At 54.4% G+C, this 18,914-nt stretch overlaps 2 protein-coding genes across 3 annotated transcripts; one reads left to right on the top strand and one right to left on the bottom strand.

The window, feature by feature from the left end:
- Positions 1-1,819: 1,819 nt before the first annotated feature.
- LOC100278551 (Kinesin-like protein KIN-7N) lies at positions 1,820-14,591 on the top strand. Of its 2 annotated transcripts, XM_008678823.3 has the most exons (15): positions 1,820-2,134; positions 2,247-2,455; positions 2,569-2,682; positions 2,760-2,841; positions 2,925-2,992; positions 3,108-3,170; positions 3,265-3,407; positions 9,498-9,600; positions 9,719-9,799; positions 10,419-10,487; positions 10,564-10,623; positions 10,789-10,923; positions 11,106-11,336; positions 12,006-12,464; positions 13,619-14,591. In XM_008678823.3, the coding sequence occupies exons 1-15, from the start codon at positions 1,963-1,965 to the stop codon at positions 13,631-13,633; spliced, it is 2,004 nt and encodes a 667-aa protein (XP_008677045.1). In that variant the 5' UTR covers positions 1,820-1,962; the 3' UTR covers positions 13,634-14,591.
- Positions 12,737-13,935, bottom strand: LOC100284361 (phospholipase A2). Its single transcript, NM_001157256.1, is given in 4 exon segments — positions 12,737-13,158; positions 13,260-13,382; positions 13,460-13,496; positions 13,628-13,935. Coding segments are annotated over 4 exon segments (507 nt in total). The 5' UTR covers positions 13,796-13,935; the 3' UTR covers positions 12,737-12,979.
- Positions 14,592-18,914: the final 4,323 nt, after the last annotated feature.

The following is an 18,914-nucleotide window of genomic DNA, read 5'->3' as shown; positions in this document are numbered from 1 at the left end:
CCATCAACTGCTGTAGCAGATGGTAGGTGACCATTCCATCGACCATTCAAAGCAGTAGAATCCACACTCAAGTAAGGTCTGCAACCCTGTAAGAAGCCTGTGATACATGGTCCAAGAGCACAAAAGAAGCGCGTGAAGTAGAATCGACCATCTTCTACTCGAACATCAATTTCAATGACACTATCAGATGACTTCTGCAATACTGCCTCCTTCCAACTGTACAAAAGTTGAAAGCTCTCTTCCCAGGTCCCATACAAGACTTTCAAGGTTTTTTCTTTTCCATACCAAACTGTGTCATAAGCAATTGTGCATTTGTAGGTATCTTGAAGTGTAGTTTGTAATTCCTTAGCACCAATATGTGATTTCTTAACAATAATAGGAAGAGCTTTTGAAGCAACCCAAGCACTTGTTGGTGTGCTAGTCCTCCTCCGTCCACTAGAAGTACAAGTGTGATGATCATTCAACACTGTCACCTACAAAAATAGCAACAACAATAACACTCTCATTGTAATACTTCGAAGGACACAACAATATAAATAAGATAAGTTCTTGACATAAACAAAAAACATACAATTATGGTCGGCGAACCATCCCTCTCAATTCTTGCATTTATGCTCCAAGGACAGCCGCCTCCACGACAATAGCCTCTATATTTCTTCATTGTACTTGCCTCAATACCTAACTCGAACTCTTTGTCTATGGCATATTGTCTCATTGCCAGCCTAAATTCAGTCATAGATGCATACAAGCTTCCAACCTCCATCACTGGATCATTAGAGTCATAGACAAATCTGGTCTCCTGCTGCAAAAAATCAACACAAGGCAAAGCTGCGGAACCATCGCCACCAAGTTGATCTATATTATTTCCATCAACTCTACGATTGCAAGCATCCTCTCTCTCTTTATTTTCTCGTTCATTCTCGGCAGCTAATCCAAGTTTGTGGTACATAACACTCTCATTGGGTACATGCTGGGGTCCCTCTTCTTGCCATCGCAAATCCGGTAAAATTCCCTCAAAATCATTTCCTCGAGTTGACGAATCCGCTACCGAATGACCCTGCTCTACATCATTAATGGGAGGGGGTGCACTGATATCCTCAGGCGAGGCTGGTGCCTCAATCAACAAGTGTTCAACCTCTTCAATGGTGACAAACCAATTTGCATCTGTCGCATTGTGCTCAACGTCTCCATTGCTGTCAGGAGTCTCCATTGCAGTACCTGGCTGAGAGTGATAGATTAAACGTGCTGTCTACATATTTTCTATTTTGTTATTAGATTGGCACAATGAAATAGCCGACAACCACGTACCTAAGGCGCACCGCCGAGCACCAGGGAGAGGCGCGCCGTCCGAGGAGGAGCGCTCTCCAAGGAGCTCCTGGAGGGAGAGAGCCGGGCAGAGAAGACCATCGGGGAGGGAGCTCGTCGGGAGGAGCCACGAGGAGCACCGCAGACGAGCTCGACGAGCGCCGGGAGGGAGAGGATAGAGAGAGGGAGAGGAAGGCGCGGCACGGCACCGACCGTCGGGGAGGAGTCGGGGAGAGCACCAGGAGCGCCGGGCAGAGAGATCAGACGAGCGCCGGGGAAGACGACGCGAGCAGACAGGCGTGGCGCAGAAAGGAGCTCGCAATCCGTTCTAAGAAACGGAATGGCGTAACAACAAGTTGACCTCCGGCTAAATCGGACTCAATACCAGAAATCTGAAGTTCAACGGATTATAATACTAAAAGTCTAAAATTACAATTGCTCTGTTCGGGATACCGATTTTCACAAGCTCAGTGTTGGTGATATCACGGTTCCAAAAAAAAAAAGCTCGACCTGCCCAGCGCACTGCTTTTTACAGGTCACCACCGGCACGCTCCTCCTCTTTCCTGTAGGCTGCAGCAACCCGCTCCCCCGCTCACACCGAAATTTGAAATCCTCCTCCCAGTCTCGTCCTTCGAACGAAGCAACAGCCGCCGCGCCATGGAGAAGATCTCCGTCGCCGTCCGCTTCCGCCCTCCCAACCTGGTGGCCGCTAACACCTCCCCAGCCAGTTCCGGCGGAGGCGGCGACCGCGAGTGGCGTATCGATGACACCCGCGTTTCCCTCCTCCACCGCGCCGCCGGCCCCATCACCGGTGCCTCCTTCGCCTTCGGTACGGATCACGCTCCTCTTACGACGTCCCTCTCCTTCACTGTCGCTCTCAACCCCTAAACCCGTCCGCTCGTGCCTCCTTCCTTGGGCTGCTTGGTTGGTTGGCTCCGCAGACCACGTCTTCGACGGTGCGGCGAACAACGAGCGGATCTATGGCACGGTCGTCCGGGAACTCATTGGCGCCGTCGTCGGCGGATTCAACGGCACCGCCTTCGCCTACGGCCAGACCAGCAGCGGGAAGACATTCACCATGAACGGCTCCGACGCCGACCCGGGCATCATTCCCCGCGCGGTCCGCGACGTCTTCGACACCGTGCGCCAGGTGTGTTGATTGCTCGATTATCTGCTCCCCGAACAAGACATTGTTAGATTGGTTGCTGCGATTGTTTCTGCTGCGCGTGAGTGATTTGTTGGATTTGGGTCTGCCTGGGTCAGGCTGACGACCGCGAGTTCCTCATCCGGGTGTCCTACATGGAGATCTACAACGAGGAAATCAACGACCTCTTGACACTTGAAGGCCAGAAGCTGAAGATTCATGAGAGCTTAGATGTAAGTACTCCTTTGGATATTTTTCTCTAATTTATCAACATGTTTTTGTAACAGTGAAAATTAATTGTTGCCTATAGCGTGGAGTGTACGTGTCTGGTTTGCGGGAGGAGATCGTGAACAGCGCAGAGCAAGTGTTTGAGCTCCTCCAGCTTGGAGAAGGCACATTTCTGTCCCTACATTTTATTTTTCACCAACTGCGAAACTTGTTTCACCGTTTGTCACTATTTCTTTGTTGTTTTCAGCGAACAGGCATTTTGGAGAGACCAACATGAACATGCGGAGCAGTCGGTCACACACTATTTTCAGAATGGTATAGAATTCTGAATTCTGCAGCAATTCTGTAATTGCAGCTGTTCTAAGTTCATTTCTGTAGTTGAATGGAAGCGATAACTAAATCAAGAATGTTCTGTTTATATCGGTGTCAGGTAATTGAGAGCAGTGGTAAGGACCAGACAGACGGTGGAGATGCTATCCGCGTATCTGTTTTGGTATGTACACTTTACTGTATACTCAGGTATCATGTATGTAGTAAAAGTAAATGTGTAGAAAATATTGTGATTTACCGTTTTGTTTTACATGTAGAATTTGGTGGATCTTGCTGGGTCAGAAAGAATCATCAAGACGGGGGCAGAAGGGGTACGTTTGAATGAGGGGAAGTATATTAACAAGAGCTTAATGATTCTTGGGAATGTCATCAATAAGTTGAGCGAGAACGGAAAACAAAGGTACTGTCTATAGAGTATTACATAAGTTTCTTCCTCTCGTGTTTACCAAATCTATAACTTCCTTAGGTGAACTGTGCTAAATTTGATGGAAAATCAATCTAGAGACGTACATGTTATTGTAGTTATGATTGGGTCGTCATAGGCAAGGATCATCATTGATTGTTCTGTTTTCTAAAACAAACTCTAGGTAATTTTTTATTATATTTTTTGTAACTTCTCATCCTCCATGATTAATCCATTAATTCCATACCATATTCTTACGTACAGTATATTTTTACATATTATTTTTAATTAATTCTATTACTGCCTTAGTGCCTCAAAATGATCAATACCGAATCTACCTTCTGTCAACAGCTCAAGTTTTAGGATGATTTTGTTAGTATATTAAACTCAAATCCATTATCCAAAGTACAAGTGGGATCTCTCAGAAGGGCAGGATTGATGCAGTGGTGAGAGATGTCTCACGAAGTCACCAGGTCGCAGATTCAAAACAACCTCTCTTTATTTGCGAGAAAGGCTTGCCTTAATTTATCCCTTCCCAGACTCTATTCATGTTGAAGCCTTCCACACTGGGTCGACCCTTTTTTAGAAGGACATGTTTGGTATAGTGTTGCTACCTGTCTCACAAAGTCACCAAATCACGGGTTCAAAGTAGCCTCTCTGTATTTGCGGAAGGAAGGCTTGCCTCGATTTATCCCTTCCCTAACCTCATTCATGTGGGAGCCTCCGGTACTATATCTGCTCTCTTTTTTACAAGTAGGAGCCTTCTTTGTCATTTTTGGTGATTTTTGAACCATCATGTTAGACTACCCGTCTAGGGTTTGGGGTGTTCCCCTTTGTAATTACCGTATCACCCTCTGTAATGGGCCTGGCCCAACTACTAAGTCTATTAATACTACTGCCAACCCTGGTTAGGGGTAGGGTTCTCATTCCAACATGGTATCGGAGCCTAGGTTTAGTGTTTTTTTTTCAGCAGCTGCAGCCGCCGGGAGCTCCCTCCTCCCCTGCAGCCGCCACCCCTACAGCCGCTTCTCCCGCCGTCGGCCCCCAGCCGCCGGCCCCTCTGGCCTCCCATCCACTGGCGGCGGCGGCCAGGCTCGCGGCCTTCCCTGGCGGCGCGGGAAACCGGCCCTGACGCGCCCTGCTCCTGCCGCCTGGATCCAAAGCCGCGGACCCGCGACTCCAGGCCGCGCGCTCCTGCCCGACCACGCCGTGCGCGCGACCCCGTCAGGTGCCGCCTAACGCCAGCAGCGCCGTGCCCAGCCGCTGATCTCCCTCCCAGCCGCGGCCCCCTGCTCAAGCGTCGGTGCACTCATCTGCCCGCGCCAGGGACCCGCGCCTGGTGCCTGCTCCTCCGGCCGTGCAGCCGCGTCCAGGCGCACCGCCCGCCGTGCTGGCCGCCCAGCGCCCCTGCCTTGAAGCGCCAATCCTTTCCCGCGCCCAGGAGACCGTGCAGCAGAGCTCAGCAACCCCCTCCCCCCGCGCGCGCGAGCTCCGACGCCGTCGCGCCCCCTGCCTCCGCCCGGCGCCCGCGCCGTCCAGGAGCACCAGCCCGGAGGACCCGTGCCCCTGCTGTTCCGCGCCAAGCAGTACCCCTGCTGTCTCGTGCCGTGGACGCCCGACGTCGGGCACCCAGCCGCCCCTGCTGTTCCGCGCCCGGCTGTCCAGTCCGCGCCTCCCTGCGCCGGCCTGCACCGGTCGCCATGAGCTTTACCCCGCCCGCCGCGCTCGCAACTGTGCGTGTCCTCCTCCACGACGGCCATCTCATCCGGGGCATGTTCGTGTCCTTCGACCCAGTCTGGAACCCTATTCTTCGGGACTGCGTCGAGGTCCAGCCTCAGGCAGGCCGTCACGTGCCTGGACCGCTTGTCTTCCCACGTGTTGCAATCGCCTCCCTAGCGGTTGAGCCCGTGTCATCTCCCCCCCTTCCCAGTGCCTCCGTCGGGGCACCTTCTCTGGCCCTCTCCGCTCACACTGTACCTTCGCCACTTCCACCTCCCCGAACCACCACCGATTGGGTGGTTGACTCCGGGGCCTCCTTCCACACTACCCCCACCACTAATTCGTTACTCCACTCCCATCCACCCCACCCCTCACATCCTACCTCCATCGTCGTCGGCAACGGTTCCACCCTCCCGGTCACCTCAGTAGGTACATCGGTTCTTCTAGGACCATTCTGCCTTAACGACGTCCTTGTTGCTCCCGGACTGACTCATCCCCTCCTTTCGGTTCGTCGCTTCACCAGTGACAACCAGTGCTCTATGGAGTTCGACCCCTGGGGCCTCACCATACGCCACCTTCCCACACATGCTGTACTCGCTCGCTGTGACAGCTCCGGCCCCCTCTATTCTCTTCACTTGCCCTCCACTCCCCACACCAGAGTAGCCTCATCTCCTGTACTTACTACTACCACCACATCACCTGCTCTTGCTACTACCACCACCTCCTCCGCCATTTGGCACCGTCGCCTCGGGCACCCTGGACCTGACGTCATGTCCCAGCTTTCCGGCCACTCCGACATATCATACACTCGGGGCTCTTCTGAGCACCTCTGTCATGCTTGTCAGCTCGGCCGTCACTCCCGTCTTCCGTTTTCCACTTCCACGTCCAGGGCTGTTCAGGCCTTTGATCTTGTCCACTGTGATCTCTGGACATCTCCTGTCCTTAGCCTCTCTGGCTACAAGTACTACCTGGTCATTCTGGATGACTACTCCCATTTCCTTTGGACTTTCCCCCTTCGGCTGAAGTCCGACACATTTACCACCCTCACTCACTTCTTCGCCTGGGTATCCACCCAGTTCCGCCGCCCGGTCCGTGCCCTGCAGTGTGACAATGGCCGCGAGTTCGACAACAACGCCTCCCGCTCTTTCTTCCTCACTCACGGCGTCCAGTTGCGTCTCTCGTGTCCCTACACCTCTGCTCAGAACGGCCGGGCCGAGCGCATGATTCGCACCACCACCAACATGATCCGCTGCCTTCTCTTTCAGGCGTCTCTCCCTGCCACCTACTGGGCAGAGGCCCTTCATACTGCCACGCATCTCCTCAACCGTCTTCCCTCGAAGGCGGTGAGCCACCCTACACCTCACTTTGCCCTGTACGGCACAGCCCCTTCCTACGACCACCTGCGCGTGTTCGGCTGCGCCTGCTACCCTAACACTTCCGCTACCGCCCCTAACAAGCTTTCTCCTCGCTCCACTCGATGCCTCTTCCTCGGCTACTCCCCTGACCACAAGGGGTATCGATGCCTGGACCTCACCTCCCACCGCATCATCATCTCTCGTCACGTCGTCTTCGACGAAGATGTGTTTCCCCTTGCAGGCTCCACCCCACCCACCGATCTAGACTCACTCCTCGAGTCTGATCCGGTTCCCCTCCCACCCCCGGCGCCCCGCCTTGCGCCGTTACCCATACCTCGTGCGGCCACGACGCCACCACTCGCGCCCGCTCCCGCGCCACGCGCGGCCCCGTCGATCACGCCTGCGCCACGCGCGGCCCCGTCGATCACGCCTGCGCCACGCGCGGCCCCGACGACCCTGCCTGCGCCGCGCGCGGCCCCATCGATCACGCTTGCGCCCCGTGCGGCCCCGACGACCCCGCCTGCGCCACGTGCGGCCCCGTCGATCACGCCTGCGCCCCGCGCGGCCCCGACGACCCCGCCTGCGCCACGCGCGGCCCCGACGACCCCGCCTGGGCCATGCGCGGCCTCGTCGATCACGCCTGCGCCACGCGCGGCCCCATCGACCCCGACTCGCTTCGCCGACCCCGCGCTCGTCTACCACCGTCGCACCCATGCCGCCACCTCGGCGCCTGCCGACTCGGGCCCGTTGACGAGCACGACCCGCTTTGCCGACCCCGCCGTCGTCTATCACCGCCGCGAGTCGGCCATACCAGCCGCTCCCGATGTTCCGGCGGCCCGCTCCGAGTCGTCAGTATACCACCCGGTCGCCATCCACCGCGACCCCGGGCACGTCCACCCGATGGTGACTCGGCGCGCTGCTGGCGTTCTTCGCCCCGTCGACCGGCTGATCCTGGCAGCGGATACGACCTGCACTCCTCCGGACGCATCCCCTGTGCCCTCCTCCGTTCGCGCTGCCCTCGCCGACCCACATTGGCGTCGTGCTATGGAGGAGGAGTACGCGGCCCTCTTGGCCAACCACACCTGGGACCTGGTGCCGCGTCCACCAGGCACCAACGTGGTCACCGGCAAGTGGCTATTTCGCCACAAGCTGACCTCGGATGGCTCCCTCGACCGCTACAAGGCCCGTTGGGTCCTTCGGGGCTTCACCCAGCGCCCCGGAGTGGACTACGACGAGACCTTCAGCCCCGTCGTCAAGTTCGCCACTGTTCGCGCCGTCCTCTCCCTCGCCCTCTCCCGCGGCTGGGGGATCCACCAGCTCGACGTCAAGAATGCCTTCCTCCATGGCACTCTGACGGAGACTGTCTACTGCAGCCAGCCCACCGGCTTCGTCGATGCTGACCGTCCGGATCTGGTCTGCCGGCTGAACCGGTCCCTGTACGGCCTCAGGCAGGCGCCACGGGCATGGTACAGTCGCTTCGCCTCCTACCTGGCCTCCATCGGCTTCGTCGAGGCCAAGTCGGACACGTCCCTGTTCATCTACCGGCGCGGCGACGACACCGTCTACCTCCTGCTCTACGTCGATGACATTGTGCTCACGGCATCCACCGCCGACCTCCTTCACCGCACGATCGTCGCCCTTCAGCGGGAATTCGCGATGAAGGACCTGGGGCCCCTACACCACTTCCTCGGCATCACCGCCGAGCGCCGGCCTCAGGGTCTCTTCCTCCACCAGCGCCAGTACGCCATCGACATCCTGGAGCGGGCTGGCATGTCTGACTGCAAGCCCTGCTCCACGCCTGTCGACACTCAGGCGAAGCTCTCTGAGGACGACGGGCCTCCGGTCGCCGACGCGACATCTTACCGGAGCCTCACCGGCGCGCTCCAGTACCTCACGTTCTCTAGGCCCGACATCGCTTACGCCGTCCAGCAGGTGTGCCTGCATATGCACACTCCGCGGGAGCCCCATCTCACTGCGCTCAAGCGGATTCTGCGCTACCTCCGAGGCTCCCTCGACTATGGCCTCCTACTCCGCCCATCCCCGACGTCGGAGCTCGTGGTCTACACCGACGCTGACTGGGCTGGCTGTCCCGACACGCGCCGGTCCACCTCCGGTTACGCCGTGTTCCTGGGCGCCAACCTCGTATCTTGGGCCGCCAAGCGGCAGCCCGTCGTCTCTCGCTCCAGCGCCGAGGCCGAGTACCGTGCCGTGGCCAACGGTGTGGCAGAGGCCTCCTGGCTGCGCCAGCTCCTCCACGAGCTCCACAGTCCTCTCCAGCGCGCCACTCTCGTCTACTGTGACAACGTCAGTGCGGTCTACCTCTCCACCAACCCCGTGCAGCATCAGCGCACGAAGCACGTAGAGATCGACCTGCATTTCGTCCGCGAGCGTGTCGCTGCCGGTGACGTTCGGGTTCTCAGCGTCCCCACCACGCTGCAGTTCGCTGACATCTTCACCAAGGGGTTACCGTCGAGTGTCTTTTTAGACTTTCGATCCAGTCTCAACATCTGTACAGGATAGAGTTGTGACTGCGGGGGGGTGTTAGACTACCCGTCTAGGGTTTGGGGTGTTCCCCTTTGTAATTACCGTATCACCCTCTGTAATGGGCCTGGCCCAACTACTAAGTCTATTAATACTACTGCCAACCCTGGTTAGGGGTAGGGTTCTCATTCCAACACATCATAGTGTCTTTAGTGAAGAAACTGACACCTTATTCACTCCTACTAGCTAGAGAAAAACATTTTGCTCTCGACAGTGTGCACTTCTGTACGGCAGTCAATCTGCTCATTTCTTTATTTTTTCTTCAGTGATCTCATTATTGTCTTGAGTCTTTTTAGTGTTGTCTCTTCTGGAGAGCTTTCAACCATTGCTGTATTCTTAAAGAAAAAAGTTCATACCTTAGCAAGAAAAAGAAATAATTCATGTTACTTTTACTCTAGTTCAGAATGCAACGATCATATGATACTTGATAAGATCTATGTTTAATGGTACTTAGGTGAATATTTTTATGCAGAGGGCACATTCCGTATCGTGATAGTAAGTTGACACGCATTCTCCAACCTGCACTTGGAGGCAATGCAAAGACATCTATCATCTGTACTGCTGCTCCTGAAGAGGTTTGTCTATACACTTGCATTTGTTGCATATGGGCAAGCTGTGCAATATATCTTCCTGTACTGACTAGTATTTTTTCTTCATTGTTGCAATTCTGAATAAATGACATTTTACCTACAGATTCACATTGAGGAAACTAGAGGTACTCTTCAGTTCGCAAGTAGAGCAAAATGTGTAAGCAATTGTGCCCAAGTAAATGAGGTATGTGTTAAATCTTATAGATAAAAATGCTTGAGCTAGTTTAGTGATTATTTTCAAGTAAATGAACTTTCAATGTGGGAGCATATTCAAGAGTCTTTCAAAATTTCACTCTCTAAATTATCATTTGGAGAGTCATTTACATAAAATTACTTTCTATATCTTTTCAATCTCCAACTTTTCTATATCTTGTTTGCACTAAGGAGTAAGGAGAGACATTCACGTTTTCTATCTTTGGCTAGCTAGCTAGCAACCCGGAATAGAAGATGTCTATATTGGATAACCATTTAAATAAGCCGTTGGAGGATATTTGTTTTTACAAAAATCTCTATTTTTATCAATTAGAAAGAATATATAAACAATTAGAAAGAATATAAAGATTCTCTTGGAGTTGCTCTAAGTGGCAATATATACATTGGTAGAATTTCATTTTTGTCTGTTTTAAAGGTAAAATTTTATTCCGAACATCTATAATGTTTTCTTGTAAATCCTTTGATGCCAATCCTAATATTGCCTCTGCCTCTATATTATTGCAGTAAGGATAGTCTATTCAATTTTAGTTGTTGTCATAGTTTATAAGTAGCAAGAGAACCTAACTTGGCCACTTCTGTGAGTCTGACAGATTCTAACTGATGCTGCTTTGCTGAAGAGGCAAAAACTGGAAATTGAAGAACTTCGTAAAAAACTGCAGGTAGCTGCTGTTTGGTTGGTATTGCTCTCCATAAGAGTATATATTTGAGTCTGGATTTATGTTTCGTGAATTTCAGGGTTCCCATTCTGAAGGGTTGGAGCAGGTTGTACTAAAACTACGGAACGACATGCACAAGGTGTGTAAACACCAACAACTATAATTAAACATCATTTCTCATTAAATCATGATTATTCTTCATATTGATGGCGCATCAAAGATTTTTTTTTTAAAAAAAACTTGTATAGATAAACTGCAACTTTAATAACTACATAATAAAGCTATTTGGGTTCTTTTCATGTAGTCTGAACTTGAGCGTGATCGATTGGCCATGGAACTTGAAGACGAAAGAAAGTTACGGATGACTCTAGAGCAACATTTGACTGAGCAACAGAAGCTAGAGGCCATATCGTCAGACCACTTTACAGATTCAATCCAGGTATATTTGGTGGAGAAGCATGGTAACAAATCGTAGTTTCAGTGTTGTATGTAAGCTAAAATCTGTGCACACAGCACATTTCATTGATGGTCCATGTCTGTCACCATATTCACCCTCTTCATTCCTTCTTACTTTTAATATGCAAGTCCCTGGTGACAATTCTATATGTATGCCTATTGCAGCTGGATCTTCTGAAAACTCCAGATTCGAAGTCTGTACCAGATGGCTTTGTTGCCTGTCGCTCACGTTACTCACAAGATGTTGAGTTCAGCCCAATACCTGAAAATTTGGATAATATTGCTGAAGAAGATCTATGGACACGTCTGAACAAAGGCTGTGTTACCGATCTTGATATGCTTGAGATGACACCTAATCTCAAACGCGAGTCATCCTTTCTACAAGAAAAATCATCAGTAAGTTTTTCTCTGTTCCTGCATCATTTGCCCTTATCTGTTAGTTTACAAATATTTTAGGCTGTCTATATTCATAGGACTCTAGATTTTTTGTGAATTTCATCTCAAGAAAGTGATTAAGACATTAACTGTTACAAAAATCGAGTAGCAGACTACCAAGCAGGAACAAGATAACTTTGCATTCAATTGGGCTTGAACTTGGGTGGGGTTTGGTATTAACACCCATATTCCCACCAACCTAGCTAGGATAATTGCTCATTTACATAAAAATAAACCATAAAGGGATACAGAAACTAGAGCTAGCTGACAAGAACTTCGTCCAACTGGCAACTGCTACTGCTTTAGTGTATAGAGTCTGTAGCAGCTAGTCGGCAGAGTTCATCAGGGATTCACGGTAAATGTTCTATAAAAATGGATAATATTTATCAGGGTAAACCGTCTGAGGTCTGGATGGTTTTGATAAATTTGCCTCCATATATTATTGGGTCTGTAGATTAAGAAGATTGAAAAGTTATAATAATTTATTGCATATATTTCATAAAAAGATCTGGAAGCTAGTTCACCCCTGGGTTCCAGTTCAATTTCGGTTTCTATTTCCATAAGACACGTTGGAAGTTGGAACTGAGAAATGAGTTGCCTGTTTATGTCATTTTTGTGCTCTGCTTGCAGGCTGCGCCATTGGAGGAACCTACCAACGCCATATGCCAGAGGTTAGCAAAGGAGTGCATCTATGATCAGCAACAGCTTGAGGAATCAAAGGCGAGATGCGCCAATCTCGAGAAAGATTGCGACGTGCTGAGGGACGAGAACTTGTCCCTGCAACAGGAGCTCTCCGAGTCCAAGCTAGAGGCGGACAGCCTCGTAGCCGAGAAGCAGGCACAGCTGGATGATTTGAGGATGAGGTGCGTGGCCCTCGAGAGGGATCTCTCCAGCTCCAGGCAGGAGGCCCACCGCCTTGCCACCGAGAAGCAGGAGCTGGCCGGGCAGCTGGGCACAGAGAGGCAGAAGATGGATGAGCTGAAGCAGGATATCCGGGTGATCTGCGGCGACTTGCTCCAGCGGGAAGGGCAGCTCACGTCGATTTACACCAAGTCCAAGGCCATCATAGAGAGCTGCAAGGCCTCCCAGGTAGCTACTCTGCTTTGATGGTTTCAATGACCGCTGTTGGCTTGTGCATTTTTTATACATAAAAACAGAAGGACAGCATTTTTATGTTGAGATTATATCCTTCGTTGGCGTTGCAATTATAATTTCATCCTCAGTTTTTTTTAACTCTGTGATTTTATCCTCTTCGTTTTGAAAACGAAGCTACCACTTATCCTTCTCTCTCAACACTCTCAACACTGTTAGTGAAAATTAGAATTAGTAATTAAAGAAAAAGTTTTTTTTGGATAGAAATGTGTCTGAACTACCCTCCCAAGGACATATATTGACAGTACTTTATTGAGGTCTGTACACTTTTCCAGGCCGTGTAAACTCAGGAACTAATATATATATATGTACGTCAAAGACGTGGACTTCGCCTGCGACAAGCCATGAACCACCATCCAAGATCCAACACAGAATCCACCACCCCACCAAACTTGTATAGGCCAGCCGCCGGTCGCTCCATCCACCATCGAGCTTACTGGTCCAGGCTACTGCTAGGGCTTGTGCAGGATGCCCCTGGCGTACACGGCGGCCTCCACGATGGCGGTGATCTCGTCGGCGACGTCCGTGACGTTGCACCGGTTCCCCTCGAACGTGTCCGCCATCGCCGTAGGCCTGGCTGCGGCCACGCAGTCCAGCAGGCTCTGGTTGCACCACATGTTGAGGTAGTCGTCTGCATGCACGCGCGCAAGGAGCAAGCGAATAATGTATGAGAACACGGGAGAGGACCAGATAGCGAGAGACATTAGTTGTAGTACGAGTAGCGTCACGTACTGTCCGTGGCCTGGACGCAGGCGTCGTGGAGCATGCAGCAGGCGTCGAGGGCGTCGCAGGGGGCCTCGCCGGGGCACCCCGTGTAGGACACGCCGCAGTACTTGCCGTAGCGCATCAGCGGCGCTGCTCATGCACGGCGAACGAAAAACATACAAACAGTCAGCTCTCAGCTAGCTACGCGTGGAAGTACGTATACGTACCCGTGCAGCGCTGGGACTCGCACGCTCGGCTGCACTCCTGCGGATGCACAGATGGATCATCGCGCTGTGTAACATATATATATATCCACATGTGCATGCATGCATAGCTATACATTCTAGATGGACTGCTGTATTGAAATGTATGCATGGTATATATAGGGGTCAGACCGATGACGCCGAGTCGCCGCCGAAGATGCTGCCAGAGGCGGCGGATGCTTGACCGCTGGCGACGACGGCGAGCAGTAGGATGACGAGAAGAGGACGGCGACGACTAGACGACCGCCGCCGTTGCAGGGGGAAATAACGGCCGGCGGCGAGCTCCCTTCCTCCGCCCATTATTGGTTGATGATTCGGAGAAGGGATCAGTACTGTGCGTGCGTGCGTGCTGCTCAACGACGGACCGCCACCAGCTGGGTGGCTATTGCTGCATTCGCCGGCCGGGTTCTTGCAGCATGCAGGCTTAATCTACACTAAATGAGAGCTGTATATGCATGGATATATATGAATATATAGTATATAGAGTATATATGATATGAGTAGGGCCGGGGGAAAGTTTGGTGGCTTGGTTGGGAAAAATGCAGCTTTTCGGAAGTAGTAGTCCGTCCACCAGTCGTTGCTTCGTTCGCATGCACAAACAAACTGACGGATGGATCGTGGACGACGATGGCGACGGCTCGACAGAGAAGCTGGCCGAACTATTCATCGTCTGCTTGAGCTCGACCATATCCGGAGATGATGAACTACTACTGGCGGCGTGTGTCAGCAAGCATACGCTCCAGAATGTTTGTACCTTCTATAAACAAAAAAGAAAAATCTATTCCGATCTATGTTAGTTGTTAGGTCAACTGCAAGAGCTAGCGGACCAACGCTCGCTGCGGTGCTACCTCAGGGTGGTTGTCCGCCCGGATGTGCATCACGCGTGACCACCCGCTGCTTTGTGCGTGCCTGCGTGGCTCAGCTCTTTCTCTTGTTTGCCGGGACGGGAGCCCGGGACATGCCCCGGCCGGCGTTGCATGTCCTTGTCTAGTTGCCGTTTTCTGGGGGAACAGATAGTTATGGATAAAGTTTGTATTAAGGATGTAAATGGTCGATAAAATTCGGTAAATTTCCGGTACCGTGTACCAGATTTTTCCGACCGTTTTCAGACTTTTCGGGATATACAGAAAACAGGATGTGTTATTATGAAAACGGTACGGTAAACGGTGAGACATATTTACAGTCCGTTTTTGGAATTCTCGGGAAAATCCGGTATTTTCCCGTATTTTAACTGTATTTTCCCGGTCCACAAAAAAAACAAAGGAGACAAGAACTATACCCGTTAGGGTTTAGAGATTAGGGTTTTAATTGTCATAGAAGATATATCAAGTGATCCAGATGACATGCCACATGATTTCTAGTTTATGTATTGTCGGCGTTCCGAGACCGGGGGGTCCCTGAGCCGACGAGTGAATGTCGCCGCGTGCCCCAGCCCAGATGGGTCGAGCGCGAGGCCGAGCGCGAAGGGGGGAGAGCGAGGCGGCCGGAGACCGGCGTGAGAGAGGTGGGAATCCCGCGGCCTTCGTGTTCGTCCCGCGCCCAGGTCGGGTGCGCTTGCAGTAAGGGGTTACAAGCGTCCACGCGGGAGAGGGAGCGAGCAGCCTCAAGCGAGCGCGTACCTCGTCCTCGTTCCCGCGCGGCCAACCCTCTCTAAGAGGGCCCTGGTCCTTCCTTTTATAGGCGTAAGGAGAGGACCCAGGTGTACAATGGGGGGTGTAGCAGAGTGCTACGTGTCTAGCAGGGGAGAGCCAGTGCCCTAAGTACATGCCGTTGTGGCAGCCGGAGAGATCTTGGCACCCAGCTGGTGTGATGTCGTGGCCGTCGGAGGAGCGATGGAGCCTGGCGGAGGGACAGCTGTCGGAGCTGTTGAGTCCTTGCTGACGTCCTCTTGCTTCCGTAAGGGGGCTGAGAGCCGCCGTCGTCACAGAGTATGCAGGGCGCCATCATCGCCTATCTGGCGGAGCGAGCCAGATGGGACGCCGGTCTTGTTCCCCGTGGCCCGAGTCAGCTCGGGGTAGGGTGATGATGGTGCCTCCTGTTGACGTGGCTGGTCTGCGCCCTAGGTTGGGCGACGTGGAAGCTCCTCCGAAGCCGAGGTCGAGTCTGTCTTCCGTGGCCGAGGTTGAGTCCGAGCCCCCGGGTCGGGCGAGGCGGAGATCATCGGCTGATGCCGGGGCGGAGTCCGAGCCCTGGGGTCGGGCGAAAGCGGAGTTCGTCGTCTTCTGGGGCTGAGCCCAAGTCCGAGCCCTGGGTCGGGCGAGGCGGAGATCGTCGTCTTCCGAGACTTAGCCCGAGTCCGAGCCCTGGGTCGGGTGGAGTTCGCCGTCTTCCGGGACTTAGCCCGATTCCGAGCCCTGGGTCGGGCGGAGTTCGCCGTCTTCCGGGACTTAGCCCGAGTCCGAGCCCTGGGTCGGGCGGAGTTCGCCGTCTTCCGGGACTTAGCCCGAGTCCAAGCCCTGGGTCGGGCGAAGCGGAGTTTCCTATGGTGCCTTCGACCGAGCCTGACTGCCTGTCAGCCTCACTCTGTTGAGTGGCACCGCAGTCGGAGCGGCGCAGGCGGCGCTGTCTTTCTGTCAGGCTGATCAGTGGAGCGGCGAAGTGACGGCGGTCACTTCGGCTCTGGGGGGCGCGCGTCAGGATAAAGGTGTCAGGCCACCTTTGCATTAAATGCTCCTGCGACTTGGTCGGTCGGTGCGGCGATTTGGTCAGAGTTGCTTCTTAGCGAAGACAGGGCCTCGGGCGAGCCGGGAACACATTTGCCATTGGAGGGGGGCCTCGGGCGAGACGGAGATCCTCCGGGGTTAGCTGCCCTTGTCCGAGGCTAGGCTCGGGCGAGGCGTGATCGGGTCCCTCGTATGGACCGATCCCTGACTTAATCGCACACATCAGGCCTTTGCAGCTTTATGCTGATGGGGGTTACCAGCTGAGAATTAGGAGCCTTGAGGGTACCCCTAATTATGGTCCCCGACAGTAGCCCCCGAGCCTCAAAGGGAGTGTTAGCACTCGCTTGGAGGCTTTCGTCGCACTTTTTTGCAAGGGGACCAGCCTTTCTCGGTTGCGTTTTGTTCCGGTGGGTGCGCGCGAGCGCACCCGCCGGGTGTAGCCCCCGAGGCCTCGGAGGAGTGGTTTCACTCCTCCGAGGTCTTAATGCCTCGCGTAATGCTTCGGCTGGTCTGGTCGTTCCCTCATGCGAGCTGGCCGTAGCCCGGGTGTACGGTCGGGTCCCAAGTTCTCGGGCTGGTATGTTGACGCTGTCAACGGTTCGGCCGGAGCCGGGTTTGCGAGAGCAGCCCTCGAGCCTCTGCACAGGGCGAGAGGGCGATCAGGGACAGACTCGGCTTTTTTACATACGCCCCTACGTCGCCTTTCCGCAAGGAGGAGGGGGGGAAGCGCCATGTTGCCCTCGATGGGCGCCGAACATGGGGTTTCCGGTGAGCTGCAAGCGGGTAATCCGAGTGGACGTCCGTGCCCCGTTCGTTAGGGGTCGGCTAGGGGCCCAGAGGCACGCCCAAAGGTACCCGCGGGTGATTTGCCGGACCTGGTCCCCTGGCGACGGGGTCCGAGGGCTCGATGCCTCCCTCTGATGGGATTCCGTTACAAGATCGTTCCCGCTGGTCTCGGAAATGTCCTAGGGTACCTCAGGAGCGCAGCCTGAGCCTCGGCTATGTATCGAACGTACCCATGGTCATCCCTCGCTCGGCGTCTGAGGCGGCTGTGAACCCTTCGGGGGCCAGCCTTCGAACCCCTGATCAGTAATGGGCGCGGAGCCCGAGTAGCCTGAGGCGGCCGTTGAACCCTTCCGAGGGGCCGGCCTTCGAACCTCTGACCAGTAGTGGGTGTAGGGCCCATGCGATCTGAGGCGGCTGTCGAACCCTTCCGAGGGGCCAGCCTTCGAACCTCTGATCAGTAGGGGGCTCGGAGCCTGGTTCCTTCTCGGGGAAGGATCCTTTTCGGGGTATTCCCCTTTCCCGGTCCCTATTGCAAGAGAGAGAAAGAGGAAAAAAGGAAAAAGATACGAAATTGAACGACGCAGCGTACCTTTTTTGACACGGTCATTATGGCGAAGGCGAAGCGTCGCCCGCTTCTCCTGCCAGAGGCGCCGTCCGTCCCGCTGCGGAGTTAATGCAACGGGGCGAGTGGTTGGCGGGGCGGCCGTTGCCCGTGCGCGAGCCGTTCGAGGAACGGATCACGGGCGCGTTGTCTTCACGCCTTTAGAGAGGGTTCTCTCACTGCCCCCGGACGGGACGTGAGCTTGGCTGACGACGTGGCCGCTGCTCCCGCCCGCCTGCCACCGCCATTACTGCTGCCCCACTTTTGGCCGCATTGACCGTCGCGCTAGGCTGGCGTTGCTGGGTCGCGCGCTGGGTCGCCTCGAGTCACGGTGCTGGTTCCACAGTCGAGGAGACGCGGTAGTGGCGCAAGTGGCGGTGCAGTTGCATGCACGAAGCATTTGGCGCGCCGGTTGCATGACGCGTGGGCCTGGGCCTCCATGCTGGGCGTGTTGGGAGTCGGAGAAGCGCGCCCACTTGGCGCGGTTGCATGCCGCCTGCATGGTTGCCCGCCCCTTTCGCCCGTTGGTCTGGGCAAAAGTGGAGAGTCGCTTGTAACCGCTGGGCGGTTGTACGCACCGCGCACGACGGTTTGGCTTCTTCCGCTCTGAGCCGGCTTGTATGACGTGTGGGACCCAGCCCCCGCGCCATAGGGGAGGACCTTGGAGTGTGTTGGAGAAGACTCAGCCCGTGACGGCTAGGGACGCAACTAGGGAGAGCCGCCTTTAAAAGGGGGGTGACTCCCTTGGAAGGCGACCATGTCTTCGCGCTCCCTTATGCATCGTGTCTTTCCACCTTCCAAGTCCCCGGATGGGGGATATCCGATGTCTTTCCGCCTCGTCGTTGGAGGAACGCAACTCCGTGGGAGTTGGAACCTTTCAGCCATCGTTCGGCTTCAAGGATTTTCATCACACAACCCAGTTGCACCCCTCCGCTGGTGGTCACCCAAGACGGTGACCTCCAGCCCCTGGATGGGGAGAGGCAAGCCGGGCTGTGATCTTGGTCCCGCCCTCAGCCTCGAGGGTGTTCGTCATCCTCGCTGGGGCGGGGAGCGAGGCGAGCCGGGGCTCTACCTCCCGCGCGGGCCGGCGGGCCACCTCTTCTTCCAGCTTCTGGTGGTGGCAAACATCCTCCAGCTCTGCGGAGGAGACGTCCTCCAGCCATGCCGGGGAAGGCGAACTGTTGCTGCCCAGCTAGGATGCAACATTCCGCCCTCTTCCTTGCATTCGCGGCAAGGACGGCAGCGAGGACCTGCCGGTGCGCTTGGGGGCGGCCCGCTCTTTGGCTTTAATAGCTGGTTCGCGTCCCTTGAGCGGGAACGCGAACGAGAGCCCTCCGGCGGCCGCATCCGTCCTGGGACCATGGCTGCT

This window comes from Zea mays, chromosome 4 (assembly GCF_902167145.1).
Source record: "Zea mays cultivar B73 chromosome 4, Zm-B73-REFERENCE-NAM-5.0, whole genome shotgun sequence".
In the NCBI taxonomy this organism is placed as follows: domain Eukaryota; kingdom Viridiplantae; phylum Streptophyta; class Magnoliopsida; order Poales; family Poaceae; genus Zea; species Zea mays.
Note: the sequence above shows the minus strand (reverse complement) of the source record. Positions and strands in the feature narration are given on the sequence as shown.

What these genes read in the sequence shown, in the direction of transcription:
- LOC100278551 (XM_008678823.3), top strand. Translation starts at nt 1,963, where the DNA reads ATGGAGAAGATCTCCGTCGCCGTCCGCTTCCGCCCTCCCAACCTGGTG. An exon ending in CGGTGCCTCCTTCGCCTTCG is followed by an intron (nt 2,135 to 2,246) that starts GTACGGATCACG and finishes TTGGCTCCGCAG; the next exon opens with ACCACGTCTTCGACGGTGCG. An exon ending in AACTTCGTAAAAAACTGCAG is followed by an intron (nt 10,488 to 10,563) that starts GTAGCTGCTGTT and finishes CGTGAATTTCAG; the next exon opens with GGTTCCCATTCTGAAGGGTT.